The 25351-nt window shown below is 51.0% G+C and overlaps 3 protein-coding genes across 7 annotated transcripts in view; all 3 read left to right on the top strand.

The window, feature by feature from the left end:
* Positions 1–4481, top strand: part of EXOC6 (exocyst complex component 6) — a 218203-nt gene extending 213722 nt beyond the window's left edge. For 4 of the 5 annotated variants that reach the window (XM_023226256.2, XM_023226257.1, XM_023226258.1 and 1 more), the window contains 2 exons: positions 1901–2013; positions 3210–4472. In XM_023226256.2, coding sequence (XP_023082024.1) covers positions 1901–2013; positions 3210–3342 — 246 coding nt within the window. In that variant the 3' untranslated portion in view covers positions 3343–4472. Of the gene's footprint in view, positions 1–1900; positions 2014–3209 lie in introns of all 5 variants that reach the window. The other variant, XM_023226255.2, reaches the window with a different exon arrangement.
* A 1409-nt stretch (positions 4482–5890) lies between these two features.
* LOC111552167 (cytochrome P450 26C1) lies at positions 5891–15181 on the top strand. Its single transcript, XM_023226254.2, has 6 exons — positions 5891–6557; positions 7101–7325; positions 7810–8085; positions 9429–9584; positions 11549–11878; positions 13837–15181. Exons 1-6 carry the CDS (start codon positions 6354–6356, stop codon positions 14212–14214), a joined length of 1569 nt encoding a protein of 522 aa, XP_023082022.1. The 5' UTR covers positions 5891–6353; the 3' UTR covers positions 14215–15181.
* Positions 15182–19431: 4250 nt separating this feature from the next.
* LOC111552166 (cytochrome P450 26A1) lies at positions 19432–22997 on the top strand. Its single transcript, XM_023226253.1, has 7 exons — positions 19432–19624; positions 19810–20034; positions 20281–20571; positions 20651–20809; positions 21323–21457; positions 22062–22214; positions 22464–22997. Exons 1-7 carry the CDS (start codon positions 19436–19438, stop codon positions 22803–22805), a joined length of 1494 nt encoding a protein of 497 aa, XP_023082021.1. The 5' UTR covers positions 19432–19435; the 3' UTR covers positions 22806–22997.
* Positions 22998–25351: the final 2354 nt, after the last annotated feature.

The raw sequence follows: 25351 nt of genomic DNA, 5'->3' as shown, positions 1-25351 counted from the left end.
GGTGAAGTCTCATTATGTTGCCCGGGGTGGACTGTTAACTCCCGGGCTCAAGTGATCCTCCCGCCTCAGTCTCTAGAGTAGCTAGGACTACAGGAACACATCACCATGCCCAGCTTATAACAGGCATCCTTAACATTTTTGCAAATTTTCTTCCAGTCTTTTTGGATGGGTTTTTATGTAACTCCTAAGTAGCAACATTTATCATAAACATTATCCCATGTTATTTAAAATTCTTCATAAATGTTAATTTTAATAACCACATGATAGTCATCATACAGATATACCTCACTACTTAACCAGTCTCTTAATATTGAGATTCAGGCTTTTTTCAGTTTTTGATAACACAAATAGCATTTTTGAGATTAATATCTTTGTGCATAAATTTTTTTTTCTGTTTCCCAAAGTTGCTTTCCAAGAAGTAGGATTGCTGAATCAAAGCGAATGGCCATTTTTAATAAGGTTCTTAAACACATTGCAGAATCACATTCCAGAGAACTTATACTAATTTACACTCTTACCATCTGAGTGTATGAAAGTAACTTTTCCTCTTTGTGAAAGGAGGGAAAAACGTGGCCAAACACAGTTAAAAATTACACAGAACTTTAAATAAGTTCCCTTTTCTTTTTCAGACAGTATATTCTTTAACATTGTCTCAGTATAGTTTCTATCCTAGTGTTTCAACTTTTGGTATGGCCCAGAATGGTATCTTGTCTGAAAGAAAATAGAGTGGCTTTTCATAGTTAATATTTTCATTATAGAATTTTCTGCCTGTTGCAAGAAAATCTCTATTAATACCTGTAAATTGGATAGGGAAAGAGTCAAACAAGTTTTTTACCTTCATCAAGAAAAGCTAGTTTCTGGTAACCTTTCTTTATGAGGTTTTAATCACCCCAGAGTTTTATCCCTCTCAGAGTCAGTGGTTGTCTCTTGTATCCCATGAGTAAATGCAAATATTTCCTCCATTTGAAAGCAAAACCAGTAAGACCCCTTACTTATAAAGTGAGTTAAAACAAAAAGAAAAAATATAAAAACTAAAGGAAGGTAGTAAGTAAAGCATTTAGCTTTCTGAAACAATTCAAATGGGGATAGGAAGTTGGTTTTAAATGGCTTAAAGGGGATTAGGGTTTTAAAGTTGGATAAAGAGTTTGGTGCTTTGGTTTAGGCATGGCATTGCTTTTAAAAGATTACTTCCATATTTGACAATGATTCTAACTGGAGATTATAAAGTAAATAGTCAATTTTAAGACACCACGGGAAACAAGAGGGTTTCTTTTTTGTTGTTGTTTGTTTATACAAAATGGTAGCCTAGAGTTAACAGGCTGAATCCTGAAGCCCTCATTTCATAATACTACGGAGGATCTATCACCAGAGAAAATCCAGCAGAGGTTGTTAAATGCACTTAATTGAGATTATCTGAGCTTTTGGTTTAAATTACTTTGGAAAAAGTCTTAGGTGCAAACAGCGTCCTTGAAAGGTAAACATACTTACCTCTAAGAAAAAGAGATTCAATTTAAGTTCTTTAAAATTCTTCATACAGGTTAGTAGCGCCAACCTTTATTAATTACATCTGGGTACTGACTAATGTGTAAAGATAAAATTTTTATACATCAGTACAAGGATTAATATATATTCTATTAACAGTGTTTTCATTATTTTACAATTATTTGAAAACACAAAGTATTTTACTAGAAAACAACCCCTGGCACTTTTAGTAATTTCAAAGTAAAAAGATCTATTTTTGTTGTAAAGTACAGTTAATGAAGTTTTAAAAATGAATTTCCTTATTCTGTTCTATCTAAGAAGCAGGCTATATTAAAGTAGAACAAGGATAGCATATAATTTGTATGTTAACTGGGTAAATAATCAAAAGTTGATTTAACATTTCCCCCATCTTTCGCAGCTTCTTGACCTGTTCATGGTTTGGGATTGGTCTACTTATCTAGCTGATTATGGACAGCCAGCTTCTAAGTACCTTCGAGTGAATCCAAACACAGCCCTTACTCTTTTGGAGAAGTGAGTACATTCTGAAAACTTTTTTGTATAATATTTTAGCACCTTTTGATTCAGTGATAAACTAAAGAACTAGAGATTTGTCAAAAAAGAAAAGTCTAGATAGAGCTTAAAAGCTCATTCTAGTTTAATGACCAAAAAATAAGCTTTTCTTTCTTGCCCTTCAGAGTTGGTGTCATTTCATAAGCAACTGCTGTTTATATTGATGTGAACAAAACATCTTTCCTTTTGTATCCAGAATTGCAAGCTTAATTGACCTTAGAAATATGTTTACTGGGGATGTGACAATTGGAGCTTTCTTTTAAAAAAAAAAAATCTATAACTCAGGAAAGAAGGTATTTTGTCAAATGTGACCAGGAATTGGAATGTTTGCCACCAGTGTTATCTAAATCTCAGCACTGTGGACTTGGATTCTTTGCAGGTAGAGAAATATGTGATTTGAAATAAGCAATACAGTAAAAACTGAGGTAATAGGATTTACTGATGCATCTTGTCCAACTAAACATAAATTTAGGTGTTAACTTTTCCCTCTCATTATGTGACAGACTTTTTCTTTACTCAATCATATTTCATTTAAAATATCACTATTGGGAGGCCCTCTGAATCTGCTGTGATTCTGGGGGCTGCTGGATAAGAAAATAAAAATAAAAAAGTGTCACTATTAAAATTTTCAGCTTTTAAATTAAAATTGTTATTATTTTCCTATATTTCAAAATATCTATAGTGAATTTGATGTGAAAGGACAAGAGGAAGTGTTTAAAATAAATGTAAATTTATGTTACAATGTCATGAAATGCAACTGAGGCAAAAAATTGCTAGTTTACATTTTCTAATGTTATTTTCCTTTCACCTTATCTTGCTATGAATATGATTAGCTGAGTCTATACAGGGTATGTATTTATTTTAGCATACTTTGTGGAATAATATTAGAAAATAGTATGATAGTAGCAAACCGAGCATATTTTAGATGTATATACTAATGCAAAAATACCACTTAATATAGAATGTAAAATAAAGCTTCTATTTTTTTGCATGGTTACTATATCTGTATGTTTATTTAGAACCTACTTTCTTTGAACTATATTTTTCAAGCATAGGATTAGTGTGGGATAATTCAGAGCATGCCGAGATATTTTACTTGTGACAGCTTAGCTATTAATTTTCTTTTACTAAGCTTCTTCATTCACATATGTTTCTAGGATGAAGGATACTAGCAAAAAGAACAATATATTTGCTCAGTTCAGGAAGAATGATCGAGACAAACAGAAGTTGATAGAGACAGTTGTGAAACAGCTGAGAAGTTTGGTGAATGGTATGTCCCAGCACACGTAGACCTCACGTCGCTTGCACTCAGTGACACCAAATCCATGATTCAACATTGATCTTGAGCAAGTATTGGTCATGATATAGTAATTTGTTTACAGAATCCAAAAATACAATAGAGAAGATACATGAGGGCTTAAACAAGAAATAGTAATAAATGTCATTTGTATGGATTTTTAAATAATTGAATACTATTTTATATATGGAAAAAATGACCATTTTTTCACTTTTAGGGGAAAATGCAAAAGTGTAAAACATAAATTGTCACAAATTGTACATGAAATTGATTACAAATACATTTGAAAAACGTATGCCTTTACTCGTAAGTAGTTTTTTCTATTTAGACTTGAATGATAATCTGCTTTTTGATCAGTATATGGCTTTGGAATTCAATTATGTCTGATATGGTAGTTTTTCACTACCATTTTCTGACTTTTAGCTTTTATTTTCACCTCATTGTGATTTAAGCAGACCAAAATTTCTAATTCTGCTAATTCTGAAGGGGAAATAGACAAATCTTTAAAGCTTCTTGAAATCAAACTTGATTTAACTCAGTAAGAATGTGAATTATTTGTTCTACTTGGGTGGTTTAATTTAATCGTTCTGAATATGAACAAAAGGTTTTGGATTTTCTAAAGATGCAGTGTTGTTTCTGTTCATCAGGGTTAATATTTCTAACTATATTGCTTGTAGCCGACCCCATTCTGGATTTGTTTGGTTTGGTTTGGTTCCAGTTAAAAGAGAGGACAGGAATTAAATGGGGCTAACCACTTCAGGTGCAGCTTGTGCGAGGGTAGATGGTTCCTGCACACAGAAGTTACCACAGGGGTCAGGTTACTTTCTTCAAATAGCAGATTTCAGTACTGTATCCTCATTGTGGAAACAAGCCAAACCAAATGAACTCTGGAAAACCTAAAACAAATGTACATTTTCCTTTTGTGTACGTTTCCGTGGTCCAAATGACAATATAAATCCAGTCTTTATTATACCTTTGTTGTATTTATGCTGAATCCTCCCTTTGCCTTTTCAGGATTTAGGCCTGTAAGAAACTATGCCTGACTCTGTAAAATAAGTGTAAAGAATTATACGTACATCTCTGGATTTTGTGATGAAATATTAAAAATATTGAGCAAGTTGTTGAAAATGCATTACTATTTTGTCTATTCAGAGCTTACTGATTTAAAACAAGTGCTTCCTGGAGAAAAGGCATATTATTTCCTAGTTATTGGAATGGGAGTGGCACCAAAACACTCTCTCTCTATATATATATATATATACACACACACACATATATATATAGTTTGGCTTAGTTCAAATATAGTTCAAAGAAAGTAGGTACTAAACATACAGCTATAGTAACCATGCATATATATACACACCTATATGTGTGTACACACACACATATATACACACATATATATATATGCGCACTTGTTCTCTTGATCATCTCTTAATCCAAAGTATTTAATGTTTTTTAAAATACTACATAAAAAGCATGGTACTTCTTCAGGCACAGGGAAATCTGGAAGAGAGGAGCGGTGAACAGCTAGCTCTCTTTGAAGACCAGAATGGGGCTGTCCTTCGCACCTTACCCAACCCTCCAGCGTACTTAGGGTGTCTCCCCTGCTTTGGCTGAGACGTCCCGGGATTCAGAGAGATACCACCTTTGCACTACCTGGAGCAGACCACTGTGGGTCCTCTTTCCTCTTTTCAATAATATAAACACCCAGCACCCTCCACACACACCCCAGGTTGCGCTGTAGGGACGAGGACGAGTGAGTCCTGAGGCATTTGGAACCCTTGAATGGGAGGCACAAAGCCCAGAACGCAGCAGTGTAGATTGACAAGAGTCGTCAGGCAAACTCGGGGGAGGGAGGGAAGGATGTGCAGGGAAGGATGAATTCGGTCCTTGAGACCGGAAAGGTGCTCTTGGGTATCCGCTTCTGGAGGCTTAGGACGTCTTTATGAAGCCTAGGGCAGCAGTGGAATTGCCATCTTTGGAAGGATACCTGATGTGGTAGATCAGAGAGCCGGGAGAGGTGGGGAGCTGTCGGAGAATCTCGGCTGCGCTATCCCTCGTGGGCAGTCGACGACTGCAGTTTCCCTGAAATAGTTGGAGCAAAGGAGAGAAAAGCCCAGTTCTTTCACCTTGGAGTGGCGAGAGAAGGGCACCTAGAAGCTCGAAGGCGGGGACCGAAGAGAGAGCCAGCAGCCGGGGATGGGCCAGGAGCGCTGTGGGGCGCAAGCCCGGGTCAGTTCTGCGCGTTGGGTTCGCCCACTTTCCGAGCGCTTAGAAGAGCCGGGAAGCTCTGGCGCGAACCCACAGGCCCCGCCCGAGGAGGCGTGCGGGGCGAGACCCCAGCCCAGCTCAAGCGCCCCAGCGCCTGCCACTCCCTACTCAGAGCCCCTCCGTGAGTGCGCTGCTGCCCACTGCCTCCAATCACCACTCTGCGTGGAGCGCTTTAAATATGCAAAGACACGTCACGTTGTGTGAACCGGGATCGGTCCGTAGGGAGGGAGCCAATATCTATATAAACGTGTCCAGGGTGGGCCAAGAAGGGTTAAACGACTGGAGGAGGGAGAGGTGGGGCGGGGGTCTGCAGACCAGGTTGGTAACACTGGTGAGTTGCTCTTCTTTCGCCCTCCTTCGCTGCTTCTATGCAAAGGGTGCTGAGCCCGGGGGAAGGTGGGAGGTGCCCCGCGGAGCGGGGAGTAAGCGTTCCCGAGGAAGCGGGCACCTTCGAGAGGGACTGGCAATTTGGGCCCAGGAGCCGGGAGAAAGTTCTGAGTGCGCCGGCCTCGAGGAAGGCACGTTCCCTAAGGGCGCACGGTCACTACCGTCTTTCACCGCCTGTTTTTAGAACGGAGTTCTCGGCGGAGCTTATAAATCTCAGACTTGGCTCCCAAACCCCAGGCCTTTTGCAGACGGAACAGGTGAGCACTGCGCACTGCTCGCGCCCGGGTTCTTGCGTCCCCTTCTGTCCCTGCGCTCTGAGCGGCCTGGCCCCCGCAGGCTCATCATGTTCCCTTGGGGGCTGAGCTGCCTGTCAGTGCTGGGGGCGGCGGGCACTGCTATCCTGTGCGCGGGCCTGCTGCTCAGCCTGGCCCAGCACCTCTGGACCCTCCGCTGGATGCTGAGCCGGGACCGGGCCTCCACCCTGCCTCTGCCCAAGGGCTCCATGGGCTGGCCTTTCTTCGGCGAAACGCTGCACTGGTTAGTTCAGGTGAGCAGTCCTTCGACCCCGAGCGCTAATACGGCCCCTTCTTCCTCCGGCTCCCACTGGACCCTCCTCAGCCTCAATGCCCATGGGATTTGTGGCCAGTCCCTGCCCATCGCCCACGACCCCGGGAAGCGCGCACAACTCTCGCCTTTGCCTGGCTCCTCTGTTCCCTCGAAGGGACCTCAAGTCACTGGAATTCTCCCCAGAGCAACTTCCCGACACAATGCAGGGGGTAAACAGAAGGGGTTTTAGGAAGGAGTCTGAGGAGCACGTCCTGCAAGCATAGAAAAGGAGCCTGAGGCTTGTCTCAGCTGTGAGCCCTTGGGCGCTCACGTCTTCATTCTGAGTCTGTTTCCTCATCTCACCAATAGGAACAGGAGCATGTATATTCCCATAGTGTAGTTGCCAGGCCCACTGGGGATCTTGTTTTGTAAATGCGCCAGCCAGAGACAGAGAGTTGTGATCAAAAGGCAGCTGGGAGGTCTGGGTCAGATCCCCGGCCCAGGCCCAGAAGTTCCAGCTCTCCACGCTCCGCCTCACTCGCAGGGCTCGCGCTTCCACAGTTCCCGCCGAGAGCGCTATGGGACAGTGTTCAAGACGCACCTGCTGGGCAGGCCAGTGATCCGCGTGAGCGGCGCGGAGAACGTGCGCACCATCCTGCTGGGCGAGCACCGCCTGGTGCGCAGCCAGTGGCCACAGAGCGCGCACATCCTGCTGGGCTCGCACACACTGCTTGGTGCGGTCGGCGAGCCACACCGGCGGCGGCGCAAGGTGAGTGGAAACGGGAATGGGTAGTAGAAAGGTCGGATCCGCGGTCCCCAGCATCTGCCATGGGCCAAGCCAGGGCCCCGGTGTTGGATTCACTGTGAACCTGACCAAGGTCCCTGGTAACCAGCGGGTGGCCTTGGACGGGTCCGTTATCTTCAGCTTCTGTTTACAGAGTTAGGACTGCGCTAAAAGGTTCTTTCATCTCCCATCTTCCGTGGCTGTGATAGCAGAAGCGCTGGAGACTCAGACTAGAGAGGGGCCAGGGAAGACTTCTTAGAGGAGATGGCATCTGGAGCCTGGATGGATGGGAGGGACTGTGTGCATCAGAGCAGAACTGGGGGAAATGGCGAAAGCAAAAGCCAGCAAGTTTAGGTCTGGGCCTCTTAGAAAAGGGGGAAAGGACCTGAACTGGCCTTCTGGCTACTCCGGAATCGCCAAGCAGAGGAGGCCTGACCGCCGCCAGCGCTGATCACGCGCGCTCCCACAGGTCCTGGCGCGCGCGTTCAGCCGCGCCGCGCTGGAGCGCTACGTGCCGCGCCTGCAGGGGGCGCTGCGCCATGAGGTGCGCTCCTGGTGCGCGGCGGGCGGGCCTGTCTCAGTCTACGACGCCGCCAAAGCGCTCACCTTCCGCATGGCCGCGCGCATCCTGCTGGGGTTGCGGCTGGACGAGGCGCAGTGCGCCACGCTGGCCCGGACCTTCGAGCATCTCGTGGAGAACCTCTTCTCACTGCCTCTGGACGTTCCCTTCAGTGGCCTGCGCAAGGTACGGCTGCCCGGGCTCCAGACCTTCTTCTGAGACTCCGCGGCGCGGACGGGCCTCCCAGACCCAGACAGGACGCCCACTGCGCACCCCGCGCGTGCGTCACCTCTGCTGGGGAACGGCGGCGAAGTCCGGGGGTGGGAGGCGTCGTGGCGGTGGCGTGGCGGTGGGCTCTGGGCCTGGCCTCTGTGCTGGTTCGCTGGTGTGACCTGGGGCTGGCCACACGCCCTCCGTGGGACCCCTGCCGCTACGCGCTCCAGCCTGAGCAAGTGCGAGCCGCCAGAGTTTGGGGTCCGACTCTTCCCACAGCGGCGCCTCTGGGGCCGGCCTCCATCACTTATTCGGAAGCCCAGATGGCTGTGGAACCGAGGAGAGTGTGAGGGCTGCGGATGCGCCCCGGCCCAGCCCGGCGCCAGCCCCGGACCCAAGGGGGTGGGCGTCAGCTCCACAAGCCCTGGATCCGCTAGGTTTCTGGATCAGAGAACCGCTGCTTCTCCAGACTTCAGAACAATGGGGAGGACCCTGAGAGCAGCTAGGATGCCCCATCCCGCCTTTTGGTCCCCCTGTTCTGGGACTTCCCACTGTTTGATTCCCTGGTTTTCAGTCACCTGCATAAAAATATGTGTAAAGGATCATGCTATATGCTGATCACCGTGGATACATTTTCTGATCTAATCCTTGCAGCCTGCAAAGTGTTATTATTCTCATTTTATTGGCCAAACTTATTTTATTGACTTATCCAAGATCACACCGTTAGTAGGGGCAGACACAAACTTGAACCCCATCTCCTCTGACTGTGGAACTCAAGTGCTGAATTACAGTGCTTTCCGGGGGTGGGGGATGCTTTTGCTGTGGCTATTCCCTGAACTCTGGAGAGGCATCCTCTCTTCCCCACGCCCTTACAGAGGCTAATGCTTACAACATCCAATAGTATCTTCTAAGTCAGAGCTTTGCTGGGTGCATCAAGGTGCCCCAGCCTGAGCCTAGTGCAGAGAAAGGGCAATGGGCTGACCCTAGCCGCACTGGGCTCTGTGCCAGGCATGGACATGGACAGCTGTGTGACTCTGGGCAATTGCTTGACCTCTCTGAACCTCAGCATCCTCTCCTCAGGATGACAGTAACTCTGCTGTGGCTTAGAGGAGGCTTGTGATAATCAAGACAGAATGGCATTTGTGGACAGTGGACATACCCCTGACCATCTACTGAGCCCAGCCATATGCCAGGCCAGGAGCTAAGCTGGGGAGCTGTTAACACAAGGATGTTGGCAGAGCCAGTGCTGAGAAGGTTTTCTGGGTAAGTGGCCAGGCCTGGCCCCCTTAGCCTTCTTGCCCCATCTTTCTTCTCAGGGCATCCGGGCAAGGGACCAGCTGCATCAGCACCTGGAGGGGGCTATTTCTGAGAAGCTGCATGAGGACAAGGCTGCAGAGCCGGGTGATGCCCTGGAGCTGATCATTCACAGTGCAAGGGAACTGGGCCATGAGCCCTCCATGCAGGAGCTGAAGGTGGGTGCTGAGAGGCCGCTCCTTCTCCCCTCTTTTGCATTCCCAGCAGGTCCCTACACCAATGCTGCATCCCCAGAGCCACATCCTGTGTAGCCCCACTTTGAGGCACAGGCAGTCCTCAAGATGAGGGGCAAGAGGAGACCTGGGTTCCACTAATGACTCAGCCACAGTCACTAGCTGTGCCAGGCTCCACACTGGGACTGGGAATACAGTGGCGAGCCTTCAGCCAGCTACCACCCTGGTCAGTAGGAGAATTGAAGGCAAGAATGCTAGGCCCATCTTTGCAGGTTTCTGGCCACAAACGGCTCTCTCTCCATTCCTTCCCCCACTGCCCTTCTCTGCCACTCCATGCCTTCGCCTCTGCTGTCCCCCTGCCTACAAAGCCCTCATTATTCATTTTTTCTACAAACTCTAAGGGGCTCAGGATCAAACTCCACATCCTCAAAGTTCCCTTCTTCCTTCCAAAATCACCTCTCTCCTTCTATGAGCTACCTTGGCACCTGGCACCTCTATCTGTCTGTCTTGTTGCTGTGGATCTCCTGGAGAATTAGGACCCCTCCCCTTGTACACATAGCACACACAAAGTGGAGGGGAGGTAGGAAGCTTTGGAATGGCTCAGGACTTGCTTGAGCACCCAAAAAGGAGTGGAGACCTTGGGGGGAGGGGAAGTTAGAAATAGGGAGACCTCAATCTTCCATAAGCAACTCCCACCCATCCTTTCTCTGGGCCTCAGTTTCCTGCTTTCTACCAGACATCCCTGAAGGGTGGGCCTCAGCTTTAGCTTCTTTTCTGAGAATGGAACTAATAAGAACATGAGCAATGGGCTCATGAGTCCTGGGGGAGCCAGGTGGACAGGGACTGTTGAGGGCTAAGGGGAGTGGAGTAGAAAGGAGTAGACAGGACTGGGGAGGAGTGACAGCACCCTCCAGGTTCTCAGGAAGGGACTCACTAGCCAGGAGTCTTCAATTCTGGGCTGGACATCAGGGGCCAGGCAGGGAGGATGCTGGGGCTCTAGAGTCTCCATCCCAGTTACCCTCTTGTCTGGGGCAGGGTGGGTTAGTGAGCAACCAGGTCATTCATTCCACAAATATTATGATGTACCTATTCAGTGCCGGGCTCCACACTGGGACTGGGAGTACAGTGGTGAGCGAAACACAGCCCATGTCCTCCAGGTTCAGGAAGGGAAGGAAGACGTTCATCCTGTGATAGCAGGAATCAGTGTATAAAACAAACGGTGGGTGCTTCCAGCAAGGAAGACACTGGGACCTGAGAGAACAGAGGCAGGGCATTGGAGCCTGGAGGATGAAGCCACCAGGCCCCTCGCGTGCCCTTCCTGGGCAGAGCAGACCAGGAAGACATTTAGTGACTCCCTGGGACCATTCCGGTAGGGAGAGGATGAAGCCATGATGCCGACATTGGTACGAGGCTGGCACTGCTGCTGCAGGTGCCTTTGTTGCACTGCAGCCATTGTCAGGCTGTTCCGCTGGGGTTGGCAGCGGCACCACCAGGTGGTTAAGAGCTCTGGACTCCTAAGCCCGCCTGCCGGGAGTGCTAGCTATAGGGACATTGAGCACTTCTCTGGAGCCTCCGTTTTCAACTCCATAAAACAAGAGCAGCAATTGTGCCTCACAGAGGGGAGGTGAGAACCGAATGAATGAATATGCTTAAAGCACTAAGAAGAGTGCACAGAGTAAGTTCCCGCATTCTCTCTGGGAACCATCGCAAGGTGCGTGGATAGATCCTAATTTTACCTGTTGCTGTAGGTGACTTTCCCAAGTGGCGGACTTGGGATTTAATCGACTTCAAAACGGTGCACGCAGTCGCGGCGATAATAGCACTTCCCTGCCCCCTGGCTTTGCGCAATAGTAAATTTGGGTGCTTTTTCATCTCTACGGGGCCGTCGAGTCAGCGCCCCGGGCGACTCCACCGCCGGAGACTCAGTGCCGCCCGGGGCTGTCTTGCAGGAGTCAGCTGTGGAGCTCCTCTTCGCCGCCTTCTTCACCACGGCCAGTGCCAGTACCTCGCTCGTCCTGCTGCTACTGCAGCACCCGGCCGCCATCGCTAAGATTCGGGAGGAGCTGGTGGCGCAGGGGCTGGGACGCGCGTGCGGCTGCGCGCCTGGGGCCGCGGGGGGCGGCGTGGGGCCCCCGCCCAACTGCGGCTGCGAGCCCGACCTCAGCCTCGAGGCGCTGGGCCGTCTGCGCTACGTCGACTGCGTGGTCAAGGAGGTGCTGCGCCTCCTGCCGCCGGTGTCCGGGGGCTACCGCACAGCGCTGCGCACCTTCGAGCTCGACGTAAGTGCGCCGCGCCGGCCCATGGCCAGCCTCCTGCCTCCTGCCTCCTGCCTCCTGCCGCAGCGCCCAGGTGGGAGGAGGGCGGAGGGACTCGGACGGCGCGGTCTCCTCTTTTGCTCTCAGAGCCTCAGCCTTCGGTCCTGTAAAATGGGCTGAGCCTTGTTCCACGTCCCCGGCTCCCCGGCTGAGGGACGCATAGCCTGACGAGCCGGCAAGGTTAGGGATCTCGTACCCTTCAGCTTTTGGCAGCGGTCCGGAACGGTCAACTCAATGAGAGCCGAGTTTTAGAATAAAAACACTCTTTTATCCGTGCAGCACCCCCTCCCAGCCAGTGAGTGTGGATGGAGAACAAAGAGAACCCCTCAGTATGTCCTGTACTCCACCCCTTTGTCTCCCTCACAAGAGCAAGGAATCCCTCATTGCCCCCCGTCCAGGGCTCTGGCTGGGGCCAGATTCCAGGGGAGGGAGGAATTAAAATACCGGGTAGACGCTTCATCTCTGATCAGGCCGGTTTTGGCTGAGCAAGGTTAAGGTCTAGAACTGACTCCATCTCCGTGTGACCTTGGGTAGTTCCCTCTTCACTCTGGGCCTCAGTTTACTCTCTACAAGGAAGCTGTCTTGGTCCTTTCCAGCTCTGACGCTCCATCCAGGTGGGGCTGGGCTGTGGGGGTAGGGTGGTGGCCTCAGGCAGTGGTGCTCTGGCTGTGCCAAACTGCGGGTGTTTGCCTGAAAGGCTGTCACTGCAGTCCCCTGAGCACCATGCTTGGTGACTGGGTGGCTCCAGGCAAAGATGGGCATTCCACAGTGAACATTTGTGGCACATTGCATGCCAGGGTTCAGGAGGCATCAAAGGGACTGGGACTCTACCCTGGAGGAGCTCCACTTGGAGAGGAAGGGGCCGGGCCTGACAGCCTCAGCCCGCTTGTGGTGTGAAGAGAGTGATCCGTGGTGCTGGACGACAGCAACACATTTTGAGAGCTGGAGTCTGAACTGGAGCAGTGAAAGTTTAGGATGGGAGAGCCCATTACAGAGAGAGCAGATTCAGACAAAGGTGGATGTTGAGAAGTGTCTTGGATGTGGGATCAATCTTGGAACGCAAGCTTCCTTCTGCAGGCGCTGGAGTGCCCTACAAGACCTTAGGGAAGCACAGAATCAGGGAGGTGAGCAGAGGACAGGAAAGGGTCTTAGCAACCCTCCAGTTCACAGATGAGAACACTGATGTCTAGAGAGGAGAGAGAGCTCCTGGGATGATTCCAAGATGTTCTGTTCCCCAGATATGAGGGCAGCAGTGTAGTCAAGGGGTTGAAAGACATATCAAAAAGCCAAATGGTTGAAAATGCTAGGGATGGGCAGAGGGAACATGAAAGCTGCCTTTGAGCATTTTAGGGACGGCCAATTTGATTCTCATGTGCGCCTTCTTAAAGTGTGGTACCAAATCTGAACATTATTGTCCAGCTGATGGATGGGAAGGACGGCAAGTTTTCAGTTCAGTGCAAAGGAGAGCTCCACCATGGAACTGACCTCAAGGAATTGTCATGTGCATTTCTTCCACTCTAGCAGCTGGTAGATGTAGCACTGGAATTTAGGTCTTCTGATCTAAGGTCAGAAGAAAAAAAGACAAAACCAAACGGGAACGTAACTAATAGTTACCGTTTACTGAATACTCATGTGCCAAGTCCTTAATTTGAATCCTCACCAACAAAGTGGGCATTTTTCCCCTCATTTTTTTCAATGAGGAAACTGAAGCTCAGAGAGGCTGCGCATCTAGCCCAAGGTCATACATTTCATCAGTGAAGGAGTTGAGATTGGAACACAGAGCTTTCTCCTTGTTTCCGGATTAATCGCGGGTTCCTCCCGGGTTTTGGAAGCCTGATGAAAGCACCGGTGTGGAGGGTCAGTTCAGGGCACCCCGTTTCCAGGTGCCTCGTGGTCAGGCTGGTCTCCTCGCCTCTCTGCAGGGCTACCAGATCCCCAAGGGCTGGAGCGTGATGTATAGCATCCGGGACACGCACGAGACGGCTGCGGTGTACCGCAGCCCTCCCGAAGGCTTCGACCCAGAGCGCTTCGGCGCAGCGCGCGAAGATTCGCTGGGCGCCTCCAGCCGTTTCCATTACATCCCGTTCGGCGGCGGTGCGCGCAGCTGCCTCGGCCAGGAGCTGGCGCAAGCCGTGCTCCAGCTGCTAGCTGTGGAGCTGGTGCGCACCGCGCGCTGGGAGCTGGCCACACCCGCCTTCCCCGCCATGCAGACGGTGCCCATCGTGCACCCAGTGGACGGGCTGCGGCTCTTTTTCCACCCCCTCGCGCCTTTGGTTGCGGGGGATGGGCTATGCCTCTGACATGCTTGTGCTGTAGGACACGTTTTGGCCGGTGGCTGTGGCGCGCACGCAGCGCCACCCATCTGCGGCTCCCCATTGTAGCGTAGCGCGCCCACTAGTTCACTCGTTCAACAATCGTTCAACAAATGTTCGCCAAACGCGGATGTGTGCCGGACTCGAGGGAGGAGGAGCGCGAGCCACTGCTGCAGCGCCAGAGAAGCATCTAAGCCCATGGGAAGATGCCTTCTGCGCTCCGCGCCCAGAGGAAGGCAAATGTCGTGGGCCAAGCAGGAATGGAGGAAATAGATAGATCCTCACGAGTTGCTGCTTGAATTCCCCTTCCCGAGCCAATCCAGGGAGGGTGCATGAATGTGGGAAGGCGGGGTAGGGGTGGCAGGGGAGTGGGGATATTGCAACTCGGGAACCTTGCAGAGACCCGACGCGCGCGGTGGGACCTGCAACCCTTGTAAGGAAGCGGGGACGTCGTGGGCGCAACCCTGGCCTGGCTTTGGGCCATAGAAAAACACACAGAGGACGCCCGACGGAAGGCCCTCTGGCAGCTGGCCTCTGGCCTTGTCCGCCTTGGCCACTCTGCCGGTCTCGGCGGAAACTCGGAACTGTGGGCACTTCCAGGGCTCGAAAGGGCTCAAGGTCACCGGATTCTGCTGGCCACTTCTTGAAAGGAAAAATTCCTACTTTAAGAACGCATTTACTCTTTTCATGTATACAGAGGAGAATAGGCACACCAACACGTCTCCAATGCTGGATTATTTTCATGGGAGGTTGAGACATAATTAGAGAGGCTTGAGATATTTGTACCAAAAACAGGAAGGCCACGAAATGAAGTGTCTTGGGAGCGGTTGAGTGAGGAGGCAAGGGCTTAGCTGGGCAGCTACTCCCTGGGGGAAAGGCACTAGGGTGCAGGGTTCAGGAGGCCAGAGAAGGACCCACTCCAGAGTATACCCAGAGAGGGGCTGGGAGCTGGGCAGCCTGGGACCTGGGCTGCCCTGACTTCTCTCTGAGTATAACCCCGGAATCTGGGCTGCGAATTGTCTCCAGGTTTCAGGGACCTTATTTTTATTTTTATTTTTTTGAGACAGGGTCTTCCTCTGTGGTCCAGGCTGGAGTGTAATGGCACAACCAACTCACTGCCACCTCTGCCTCTTGTGCTCAAGCCATCCTCTCATCTCAGCCTCCCAAGTAGCTGGGACCATAGGCATGTGCCACAATGCCTAGCTAATTTTTTCTATTTTTAGTAGATATGGGGTTTCACCATGTCACCCAGGCTGATCTCAAACTCTTGGGCTTAAGCGATCCATCTGCCTTGCCTTCCCAAAGTGCTGGCGTTACAGGTGTGACCCACCACGCCCTGGAGTCACTCCTTTCCAGTGACTCCAGTTTAGTCCCTGTGCCCTCACCCCTCCCTGACATTTCAGGGACTTCTGGTTTTACGGCTTCACCATCCTCTCTATCACAGAGGAGAAATTGAGGAGCAATTGAGGTGAATGACTCACCTGAGAAGCCCAGTAGTAGGCTCCTGGACTCCCCAGCCAGTGCTCTCTTCCACCCCTATCCCTTTACTCTTCTGCCCCAACCTCTGTTCCTGTGGCCATCAGGTAGGGCTGAACCGTTTGGCCTCCTTTTCGTGATAAGCCCTAGCTTGACTTGAGGACTCTCTCAACCATTCCAGTACAGAGGTTCCAACCAGTGTTTAAATCGAAGCCGAAAGCATCCATGTCATCATCCCAACAGCCCACTTCAATCTGCCACCCAGCTTCCAACAGGCTGGGGCAGCTGGACATAAGGGGTGAGCCAGGGAAGTAGCTGCCCAGGCCTGAGCTGACCCCTTAGTGAACCAGAAGAAAGCCAGTGCCCTCCTGACCTCATGCTTAAGGTGGATCCCAGGGCCAGAAGGAAGGGGGACACAGCAGGCACTTACAGGGTTGGTAGCTCCAGAGTGCAGCGGGCCCTTCCGACCTGGGCTGACGCCATAACCCCCACACAGGGCAATTCATCACCCATTGCCAGTCAAGGGCCTGGCGCCAGGCCCTGAGCCCGGCAGACGCCAGGGGCAGCAAAGGTGGCAGGATGTGAGCCTGCCCTAAGAGTGCTCTTGCAAATGCAGAGGACAGGCTGGCCTGAGAAGCATGGGTTTGGGTGAGGAGGAGAAGGATGCAGGCTTTAGGGTTGGTTGTGATTTAGAGAGAGGAGAGAAGAATGGGGTGGGCACCCTCAGAAGCAAGGTCGGTTGAGCTGGTTCCAAGAAGGCCTGGTTGACCTGCATTGGGGTCTGGAATAACTGTAAGCCACAGCAGGGGTGGCTCCAATTTTAGTTTTCCATGGGTACATCATGTTCAGTAATTTCAAGGGATATCTGAGCTCCTGTTTAAGTAGCTGCAGATTCTCTGGGGAAGGAGCAGAGGAGGTTCCTTCCCTCCTGCACTTGACATGGAGGGAGGCAGACGAGAAATAAACTAGCAAACAAAAGGGTAAGAATATGTCCAGCGGTGATAAGCGCTGTCATGGAAATAAAACAGGCCTGTGATAGAGAGTGTCTGGGGCTAAATTAGGCTGGATGGGTGGGGGGAACCTTGGAGGAGGTGACATTTGACTTTGGAAGGAACCAGCCAGGCCTGAGGGAGGGGTGCGGCATGCAGAGGGAACAGCAGGTATAGAACCCTGAGACAGGAACCCATGTTCAGAAATGAGAAGGGGGGCTGGAAGGAGAAAACTGGAGGTGGACTGCTTTGTTGTGACTCCAGTCTAGTCCCTGCACCCTCACCCCTCCCTACCAGAAAAAAAACAAAAAACAACAACAACAACAAAAAAAACGACTCCACATCCCGCCTCTTAGCAATAGGGAGGCTGTTTTGTAAACATCTTGGAAACAAGTTGTTTTTCAGTGAACCCACCCCCCTCCCCGCCCACCACCACCCACGAAAGCTTGGCAAGATTCCTAGATCAAAGTTCCTATTGGGCTGGTAATTTATTGACACCCCCACCCCGCCCTGCCCCCCTTCAAGATGTTCTTTAATGATCGTTCACTCTCAAATTTAATCCTTTCCTGCCGGACGCCCCCGCTGGCCTCGATGTGCAGATAGATTAAAATGTTTCTTTCCCTGCGGCAATTTCCAGCGTGCAGGCCCCGCTCATCTTGTGACTCGGTGCGCTGAACTTGGCGAAGTGGCCCCGCAGAGTTCACTCGGATGTCACGGTCCGGCCTGCAGGGGTCACAGGCGGGTCAGGCCGGAGGACTGGGAATGGGCCCCAGGTCACGTCCCCGTTCGCCGGCTTTGCACCCCGGCCGGAGGCGCTGTCCAGAAAGGGGCGGACTCGGGATTTCTGAGAATTACCTCCAGCTCGATTGGCCTGGCTTCCTGCGGTGGCCAGAGGTTGGCTCGCCGTGTTTACAGCCACCAAATCGTTTGCCGGAGACTGAAACCCTGCCCAGAGCCTCTGAAACACTGGGCAGGTTATGGGGAAACGCTGACCCCCGGAAACACGCCCTGTGGCGGCGACTCGGGCTTGGAGCGTCGCTAGGATTGCGCGGGTCCCTCCAATCTCTGCAGGTATTTCCTGATACCTCCGGGTTTGGGGACCACCGCGAGAAGGGCAATGCATTTAAGCTCTCAGGAGCAGAGTTTTCCACCTCCAAGGGACGCTTTCCAAGGCATGCGGCGTGCTTCTGCCAGAGCCAGTGTTCGGTTCTAAACAAATGCAGGTCATTCTGTTTCATTTTCGGCGCCGCTGGTGCGTTCAGCGCCCAAACCCAGGTAGCGTGTGGCCCTGGCTGGTCCCGAGCCGGGAAGCTCCGGCAGGTGGAGAGAAGAGAGCGCAGGTGCGCGTCCCGCAGCGTCTGAGCTCCGGGCATTGGCTACAGTAGCTGCTGATTGTAGTTAGGCAAAGTACAGAAGACTTCCCAATACAGATTCCTTCACTTCCCCTCCCCCGCTTAGGGGTCGGCAGAGGCCTGAGTTTAGGGCCAAGCACCCCTTCACCTGGGTGATTACAGTGGCTTTACTCTGGGTGGGACTTGGGAGAGAGGAGGACTCCAGTGCCCGTTGTACCGGACAGGTAACGCAGCCTACTGTGCCCGGAGCTGGAAAGAATAGTTGCAACCAGAGCCCCCTTTTGGGAACTCACAATCCTGAGGCTTAGACAGATCAGGAATGATCGCCTCCCTGTTAAGAAGGACGAAACAGGCACAGTGATGTGTGGTGACTTGCCCAAGGTCAGGCGCGGTAGAGATGGAGCCGGGACTCGAAGCCAGGACTCCTGGGCTCCTCTTCCTCTTACACCGTCTCTTTATCCTGCCAGGGCTGAGGACCCCCGTCTCTGCTGTCCAGCTGGGGCGCCAAGCCGCAGGGCCCTCAGAATGGGCGGGCTGTGCTCGTATCTCAAAGACCGGCACCGACTGCCGAGCCCCAGGCGAAGTGCCCCAGGGTCGGGGATCAGGCTTGTGCAGGGTAGCACCTGGGGACCTGAGGGACCTGGAGGCCCTCTTGTATCCTGAAGTAGGACCTTCCAAGACTTCACAAGTGCTGGCTCCCTTGCAGGGGTTGGGGAGCTGGGGATCCCAGATCTGCCTATTGCGCCAGATGCCCCGCGGCTCTCTCTTGGACTCTGGCACTGGGCTCTTCTGCTCGATCCTTGGGAAAAGTCGGGAGGGCTGCTTTATGCATCTCTCTTGGACCTCAGTTTCCCCACTCGTGGGAGGAGGCAGCTGGACGATTCCTGAACGGACTTCCCCTTGCTTCCTCAGCAGGTGGAAGAGAGCCCACGCGGCGCCTGGAAATGGAAAGCCAGTGAAGGCTGCTTTGGGCCGGGGCAGCGGGTGGGACCCGGCGGGAGGGATTCCAAAGAGACCGCCGGGAAGGCTAGAGCTTGGAATTCCGGCTCCTCGGAGTCCTGGCCCTCCCCCACCGCCGCCTCGGAGCTCGGCACACCTTGGATGGGGGAGGCGGGCAGCTCCGAGCCCCGCACCCCAGGAGGCGCGCTCGGAGGGAAGCCGCCACCGCGCCGCCTCTGCCTCGGCGCGGAACAAACGGTTAAAGATTTTGGGCAGCGCCTCGCGGGGGGAGGAGCCAGGGGCCCAATCCGCAATTAAAGATGAACTTTGGGTGAACTAATTGTCTGACCAAGGTAACGTGGGCAGCAACCTGGGCCGCCTATAAAGCGGCCGCGCCGTGGGGTTTGCAGCGCTGGCGGCGGCGGCAGGTGGCGCGGGAGGTCGCGGCGCGCCATGGGGCTCCCGGCGCTGCTGGCCAGTGCGCTCTGCACCTTCGTGCTGCCGCTGCTGCTCTTCTTGGCTGCGATCAAGCTCTGGGACCTGTACTGCGTGAGCGGCCGCGACCGCAGTTGTGCCCTCCCATTGCCCCCCGGGACTATGGGCTTCCCCTTCTTTGGGGAAACCTTGCAGATGGTACTGCAGGTAAGGCAGCATGGGGCGGGACAGGCCTCTTTCCCGGAGCCCGGAGCGGCTCCGGGCTTCTGCTGAAGTCGGGGTAGGCGCCCCCGGGAGGCAGGCGATTGCGGCTAGGAGCAGGGCTGGCGGGAGGCGCGGAGCTCCCCGGCGCCCCCTCATGCCCGCCTCTCTCCTCGGGCTTCCTCCCACAGCGGAGGAAGTTCCTGCAGATGAAGCGCAGGAAATACGGCTTCATCTACAAGACGCATCTGTTCGGGCGGCCCACCGTGCGGGTGATGGGCGCGGACAATGTGCGGCGCATCTTGCTCGGAGAGCACCGGCTGGTGTCGGTCCACTGGCCAGCGTCGGTGCGCACCATTCTGGGATCTGGCTGCCTCTCTAACCTGCACGACTCCTCGCACAAGCAGCGCAAGAAGGTGGGGGCGGGAGGCGACGGATGGACAGGGAGGGAGACCCCATTTATGACAGGAATTCCGGCTGGTGGATGCTGGGCGCGGGCTAGCAGCTTGATGTGGGCTAGGACCCTCTGCCAGCTCCAGGTTAGCTTTCCCAGCTCGGAGAGTGCCATGTGTCTGGCAGGACTGGGGGTGTCTGGAAGGGGACGGCGGTAGACGAAAGGGGCGGATAGAGGGTTTTAACGCTCTCCCCTCCTCGGGGCTCAGGTGATTATGCGGGCCTTCAGCCGCGAGGCACTCGAGTGCTACGTGCCGGTGATCACCGAGGAAGTGGGCAGCAGCCTGGAGCAGTGGCTGAGCTGCGGCGAGCGCGGCCTCCTGGTCTACCCCGAGGTGAAGCGCCTCATGTTCCGAATAGCCATGCGCATCCTACTGGGCTGCGAACCCCAACTGGCGGGCGACGGGGACGCCGAGCAGCAGCTTGTGGAGGCCTTCGAGGAAATGACCCGCAATCTCTTCTCGCTGCCCATCGACGTGCCCTTCAGCGGGCTGTACCGGGTAAGGGCGGCAAACGGGCTGCGGACTAGGGGCGCGGGACCCGGGCGTCTGCTCACCTCCGCGCGCTCTCTGCGCTCAGGGCATGAAGGCACGGAACCTCATTCACGCGCGCATCGAGCAGAACATTCGCGCCAAGATCTGCGGGCTGCGGGCATCCGAGGCGGGCCGAGGCTGTAAAGACGCGCTGCAGCTGTTGATCGAGCACTCGTGGGAGAGGGGAGAGCGGTTGGACATGCAGGTGAGTGACAGCTTCAGACCAGGCATTGCGGAGTTTGGTACCCTGGCTTTCCAAGCGTGGTTCCTGGGGCCCCCAAAGCGCGCGCCTGGGACCCAGCTTTCTGGAGTGGGCAGCCCTCTCAGACTACAGTGAGGGAATCCCGAAGGCTGAGACGCCGGGTCAGGAGAGCTGCGGAAGGGGCTGCGGCGGAACTGGGAGCGTCCCCTAGCCTTTCCAGGCTTCAGAGGGAAAGTTGCAATTTGCAAAAATGTGAATAAAGAACCTTGCGATTTTAATAAAGCTAAGACTTTAACTCAGGAGTTTTCGGTAGAGTGGGGTCGTACTCGCCTTACTGCTCTAGCTGAACTAAAGGGACTTTGCATTTTGTTTAAAGATACTGCTTTCCTTGACTTTCTGTCAGCAAAACATTTAGCCCTTTTAGTCTTCCCTCCAGAAGTCTCAGTTCGATTCTGAGTAATCCTTCTGTCAAACCGCACGCAGACTTGTGAGAACGTGGATCTTACTCTATTTTAGGCACTAAAGCAATCTTCAACCGAACTCCTCTTTGGAGGACACGAAACAACGGCCAGTGCAGCCACATCTCTGATCACTTACCTGGGGCTCTACCCACATGTTCTCCAGAAAGTGCGAGAAGAGCTGAAGAGTAAGGTAGGGAGACTGGGACTGGGGGTGTCCTTACTAGCTTAGGAAATTCAGCTGCTCCCTAGCCAACTTCCGAATAAGTCAGTGTGCTGCCTTCATGGAGTGTTTTGAAAGTGCAGGGCCCAGGGCTGTGTGAGCCAGTGGGGAGAATTGGCTTTGTGAATAAACAGGATGGAGTCTTGAGCTGTGATCCCACTTGCGCAGGGTTTGACCTTGTATTCATTTCTACCCCTCCTCCACCTTTTGCTGAACTGAGGAGATTCTCAGATAGGTTCCACTTTCTTGAATTGGTGTGTCCGAGGCCATACATAGTGTGATCAATGTGAATAGCTGATTAGTGTGGGTGGTGGTGGTGAGTGGGAGGGTTGTGGGGGGCGGGGCGAGGGGAGAAACTTGGCCCTTCTAACTGGTGAGCAGCATTCTCTTGGGATTGTAAATAGATAGTGAATTTGGGCAGGCAAATGGCCACTAGCTGCTGTTTCCCCCTCCCAGTCTCTCCCATCATGGGGCCCTTTGGGTTTAGTCTCCACTTAAGCCCTGTTTACGTCTGCTGGGATGATTTTATTGGAACACAAAATAACTGTTCACCTCTGTATGACTGTTTTGATAGGGTTTACTTTGCAAGAGCAATCAAGACAACAAGTTGGACATGGAAATTTTGGAACAACTTAAATACATCGGGTGTGTTATTAAGGAGACCCTTCGACTGAATCCCCCAGTTCCAGGAGGGTTTCGGGTTGCTCTGAAGACTTTTGAATTAAATGTAAGTTAAAATTCTTTTCTCTCTCCCTCTTGTTGTGGTTTAAAAAACTCCTCTTGCTTCCCTATGCTGTGGCTGCAATTCTTATGCCCTATATGAAGGTGTGTTTCAGCAACCTGGATCCACCTTTCTCTTTCTACCTCTCCCTTGCTTTTAGCTCATAATTTTCCCCAAAGATATCAGTGACTGCTTTTTGTTGTTGAAAGTTAAATTCCAGTTTGTCAGCCCTTGGGGTTTCATAATCTTTTGCAGGGATACCAGATTCCCAAGGGCTGGAATGTTATCTACAGTATCTGTGATACTCATGATGTGGCAGAGATCTTCACCAACAAGGAAGAATTTAATCCTGACCGATTCATGCTGCCTCACCCAGAGGATGCATCCAGGTTCAGCTTCATTCCATTTGGAGGAGGCCTTAGGAGCTGTGTAGGCAAAGAATTTGCAAAAATTCTTCTCAAAATATTTACAGTGGAGCTGGCCAGGCATTGTGACTGGCAGCTTCTAAATGGACCTCCTACAATGAAAACCAGTCCCACCGTGTATCCTGTGGACAATCTCCCTGCAAGATTCACCCATTTCCATGGGGAAATCTGATGAGCTTGAATGCTCAAACCTCAGACTTACTGCAAGTGTACATATGAGTTTTTAAGGAGTGTTGTGTTGACTTTATATTTAATTTCTAAATGTATATTATAATATTTATGTGTTTTGACTATATTACCACAATCTTTAAATATTAAAATAATGAATTTGTATTATTTCCAAATAAAGTAAAATTTGAAGGTACTTTTCTGGTATTTAAGATTCCTGTTGGGTAAAATTCACCAGTTTAATATTTGCTTAGTGTATTTAACCAGATTTTACAATGCCCACCTGGGCTTATCTGTGCATCTCTGCTTTCTGTGAGAAGAAATCTTAGCTGCTTTTTATGTTAACAGTTATTAGAAAATACATGTGTGTGTGTGTTATTCCAGACGTTTCTCTGTAAATTCTTCTACAGTCATTTAGATTCCCTATTTGGAAAATTGATCCAAGTTAATTAAAAAATTTTTTTGGTTTGCTTTACTTTAGGGAAAAAGGTAACACTGAGAACTGTCACTGTAACCCCTCCAGCTCATCTAACATGTCATAAACATAATAAATCTATTCTCTGAAGTGAAGGTTTTAGATAAGACAAAGCCAGTCACTCCAGTTATGGACAGTTCTTGACTAAAATGAGACCAGAAATCACTGGCGTGTCACCTTCACTTAGAAGTTGCATATGGAAACAGTATTAGGAAAGGTGCACCTCTGGTTTAGATAAGCTGAGCCCAGGTTTTCTTTATTCAAAATGAGGCAGGAGGAGCAGATTTAGCAAACTGACAGATAAAGTTTTTATCTATCCCAGGCAATAGGGTGTGAGCCTGACATGACTGATAAAATGGCCCAGTCATGACCCTGTGAACCTTGGCTAACCTCCGTGAAAGCGCAGTTTTGTCACATTTCTGACCCTGGCATAGCCACGGTCTGAACTGAAGGCCAGACTCTCAATCCAGAAAGGTTAGCCCCGGTGACTTGCTTATGCAAGCACATTTTCGGTTTTGGAATGGCACAATCTGCTCACTGAACCTCTGATGACTTGTAGGTTTTAAACTTTACATTTTTCATTACAATTTTAGAATTTGGCAATGCTGCAGAAACCAGGTGGTCTAAATAGGTGTTTGAAAAGTGTTCTGTCTACAGTTAGTTGTGTGTTCTACCTGACTGTAGTTTTTTAGGTAGAACTTGAGTTGTTCTTATTGTTGGACTACTCTGAATTTTAAAGGATGTTTATGTAATAACACACAATGCCTTATAATGCCATTAAAAAATGAGACATTACAGGCTATGTAGTTTCAGCCAAAGCTTTAGTGTACTATAGTGTGCATAGATGACTCTTCTACCCCTAACATTTGTCCTGTACATTTCCAGCTAGGAGCATGCTAGACTGAGGGCATAATTATTTCAGATAATTTATACAAAGGCGTTTTAAAATTCAATTTTATTTATTTATTTTTCGAGACAGAGTTTCACTCTGCACCCAGGCTGGAGTGTAGTGGCATGATCTTGGCTCACTGCAACCTCTGCCTCCTGGGTTCAAGTGATTTACCTGCCTCAGCCTCCTGAGTAACTGGGATTATAGGTGCACACCACCACGCCCAGCTAATTTTTATAATTTTGGTAGAGACGGGGGGCTTCCACCATGTTGACCAGGGTGGTCTTGAACCACTGACCTCAGGTGATCCGCCCACCTTGGCCTCCCAGAGTGCTGGGATTACAGTTGTGAGCCACTGCGCCTGGCACAAAGCCATTTTACAGGATTTTTTTTTTTTTAAATAATCTTGCCCTGTAGCCCAGGCTGGTGTGCAGTGGTGCAATCTCAGCTCACTGCAACCTCCACCTAACGGGTTCAAGTGATTCTTGTGCCTCAGCCACCTGAGTAGCTGGAACTATAGGTGCATGCCACCATGCCTGGCTAATTTTTGTATTTTGGGTAGAGATTTGGTTTCACCACATTGGCTAGGCTGGTCTCGAACTCCTGACCTCAAGTGGTTCATCCACCTTGGCCTCCCAAAATGCTGGGATTACAGACATGAGCCACCGTGCCCCACCTAAAAGAGTTTTAATACTTTTCATTCTTCTGGAGGACAGCTGGCCTTTAAAACACTGTCTTCGCTGACTTGGTGGCTCTGTTTCTCTGTGAGTGTGGTGCAGTTGGAAATCTGAGCCATCTTAACATATCATTCATTTTTTAATCTGGGGCGCTTCGAGGAAAGTGCTTCTGGTTTGCATTTCCCAGGGCTAGATTTAGCCCAATTATCCTGATCAGTTACAGAGTAGCAAAGAATTCATCTTGAAAATATGTTAAAAACACAATCTTTGATCATGTGCTTCATGTAGAGTCAAGGCAGTCTGGAAGTGTGTGAGCAAGGCTGCTGTCTTGGACAATGGGCCTAGGTTACATCTCTCTGGGTCAAGCATGTTTTATGGCACAGGCACCTCTGGGCTGGTGTCCACGTGATGGAGACATGATGTAGATTTGGCCAAAACTGTGGAAGGAGGGGACATGACCCCTCTTGGACTCACTCTGGAGAATGACCCTTTGGGCTCCGAGCAGCATG

This window comes from Piliocolobus tephrosceles, chromosome 9 (assembly GCF_002776525.5).
Source record: "Piliocolobus tephrosceles isolate RC106 chromosome 9, ASM277652v3, whole genome shotgun sequence".
In the NCBI taxonomy this organism is placed as follows: domain Eukaryota; kingdom Metazoa; phylum Chordata; class Mammalia; order Primates; family Cercopithecidae; genus Piliocolobus; species Piliocolobus tephrosceles.
The sequence above is the reverse complement of the archived record's forward strand: the minus strand, read 5'-3'. Positions and strand labels throughout refer to the sequence as shown.

What these genes read in the sequence shown, in the direction of transcription:
- LOC111552167 (XM_023226254.2), top strand. Translation starts at nt 6,354, where the DNA reads ATGTTCCCTTGGGGGCTGAGCTGCCTGTCAGTGCTGGGGGCGGCGGGC. An exon ending in CACACCGGCGGCGGCGCAAG is followed by an intron (nt 7,326 to 7,809) that starts GTGAGTGGAAAC and finishes GCGCTCCCACAG; the next exon opens with GTCCTGGCGCGCGCGTTCAG. An exon ending in CCTTCAGTGGCCTGCGCAAG is followed by an intron (nt 8,086 to 9,428) that starts GTACGGCTGCCC and finishes CTTTCTTCTCAG; the next exon opens with GGCATCCGGGCAAGGGACCA.
- LOC111552166 (XM_023226253.1), top strand. Translation starts at nt 19,436, where the DNA reads ATGGGGCTCCCGGCGCTGCTGGCCAGTGCGCTCTGCACCTTCGTGCTG. An exon ending in CCTTGCAGATGGTACTGCAG is followed by an intron (nt 19,625 to 19,809) that starts GTAAGGCAGCAT and finishes TTCCTCCCACAG; the next exon opens with CGGAGGAAGTTCCTGCAGAT. An exon ending in GAGAGCGGTTGGACATGCAG is followed by an intron (nt 20,810 to 21,322) that starts GTGAGTGACAGC and finishes ACTCTATTTTAG; the next exon opens with GCACTAAAGCAATCTTCAAC.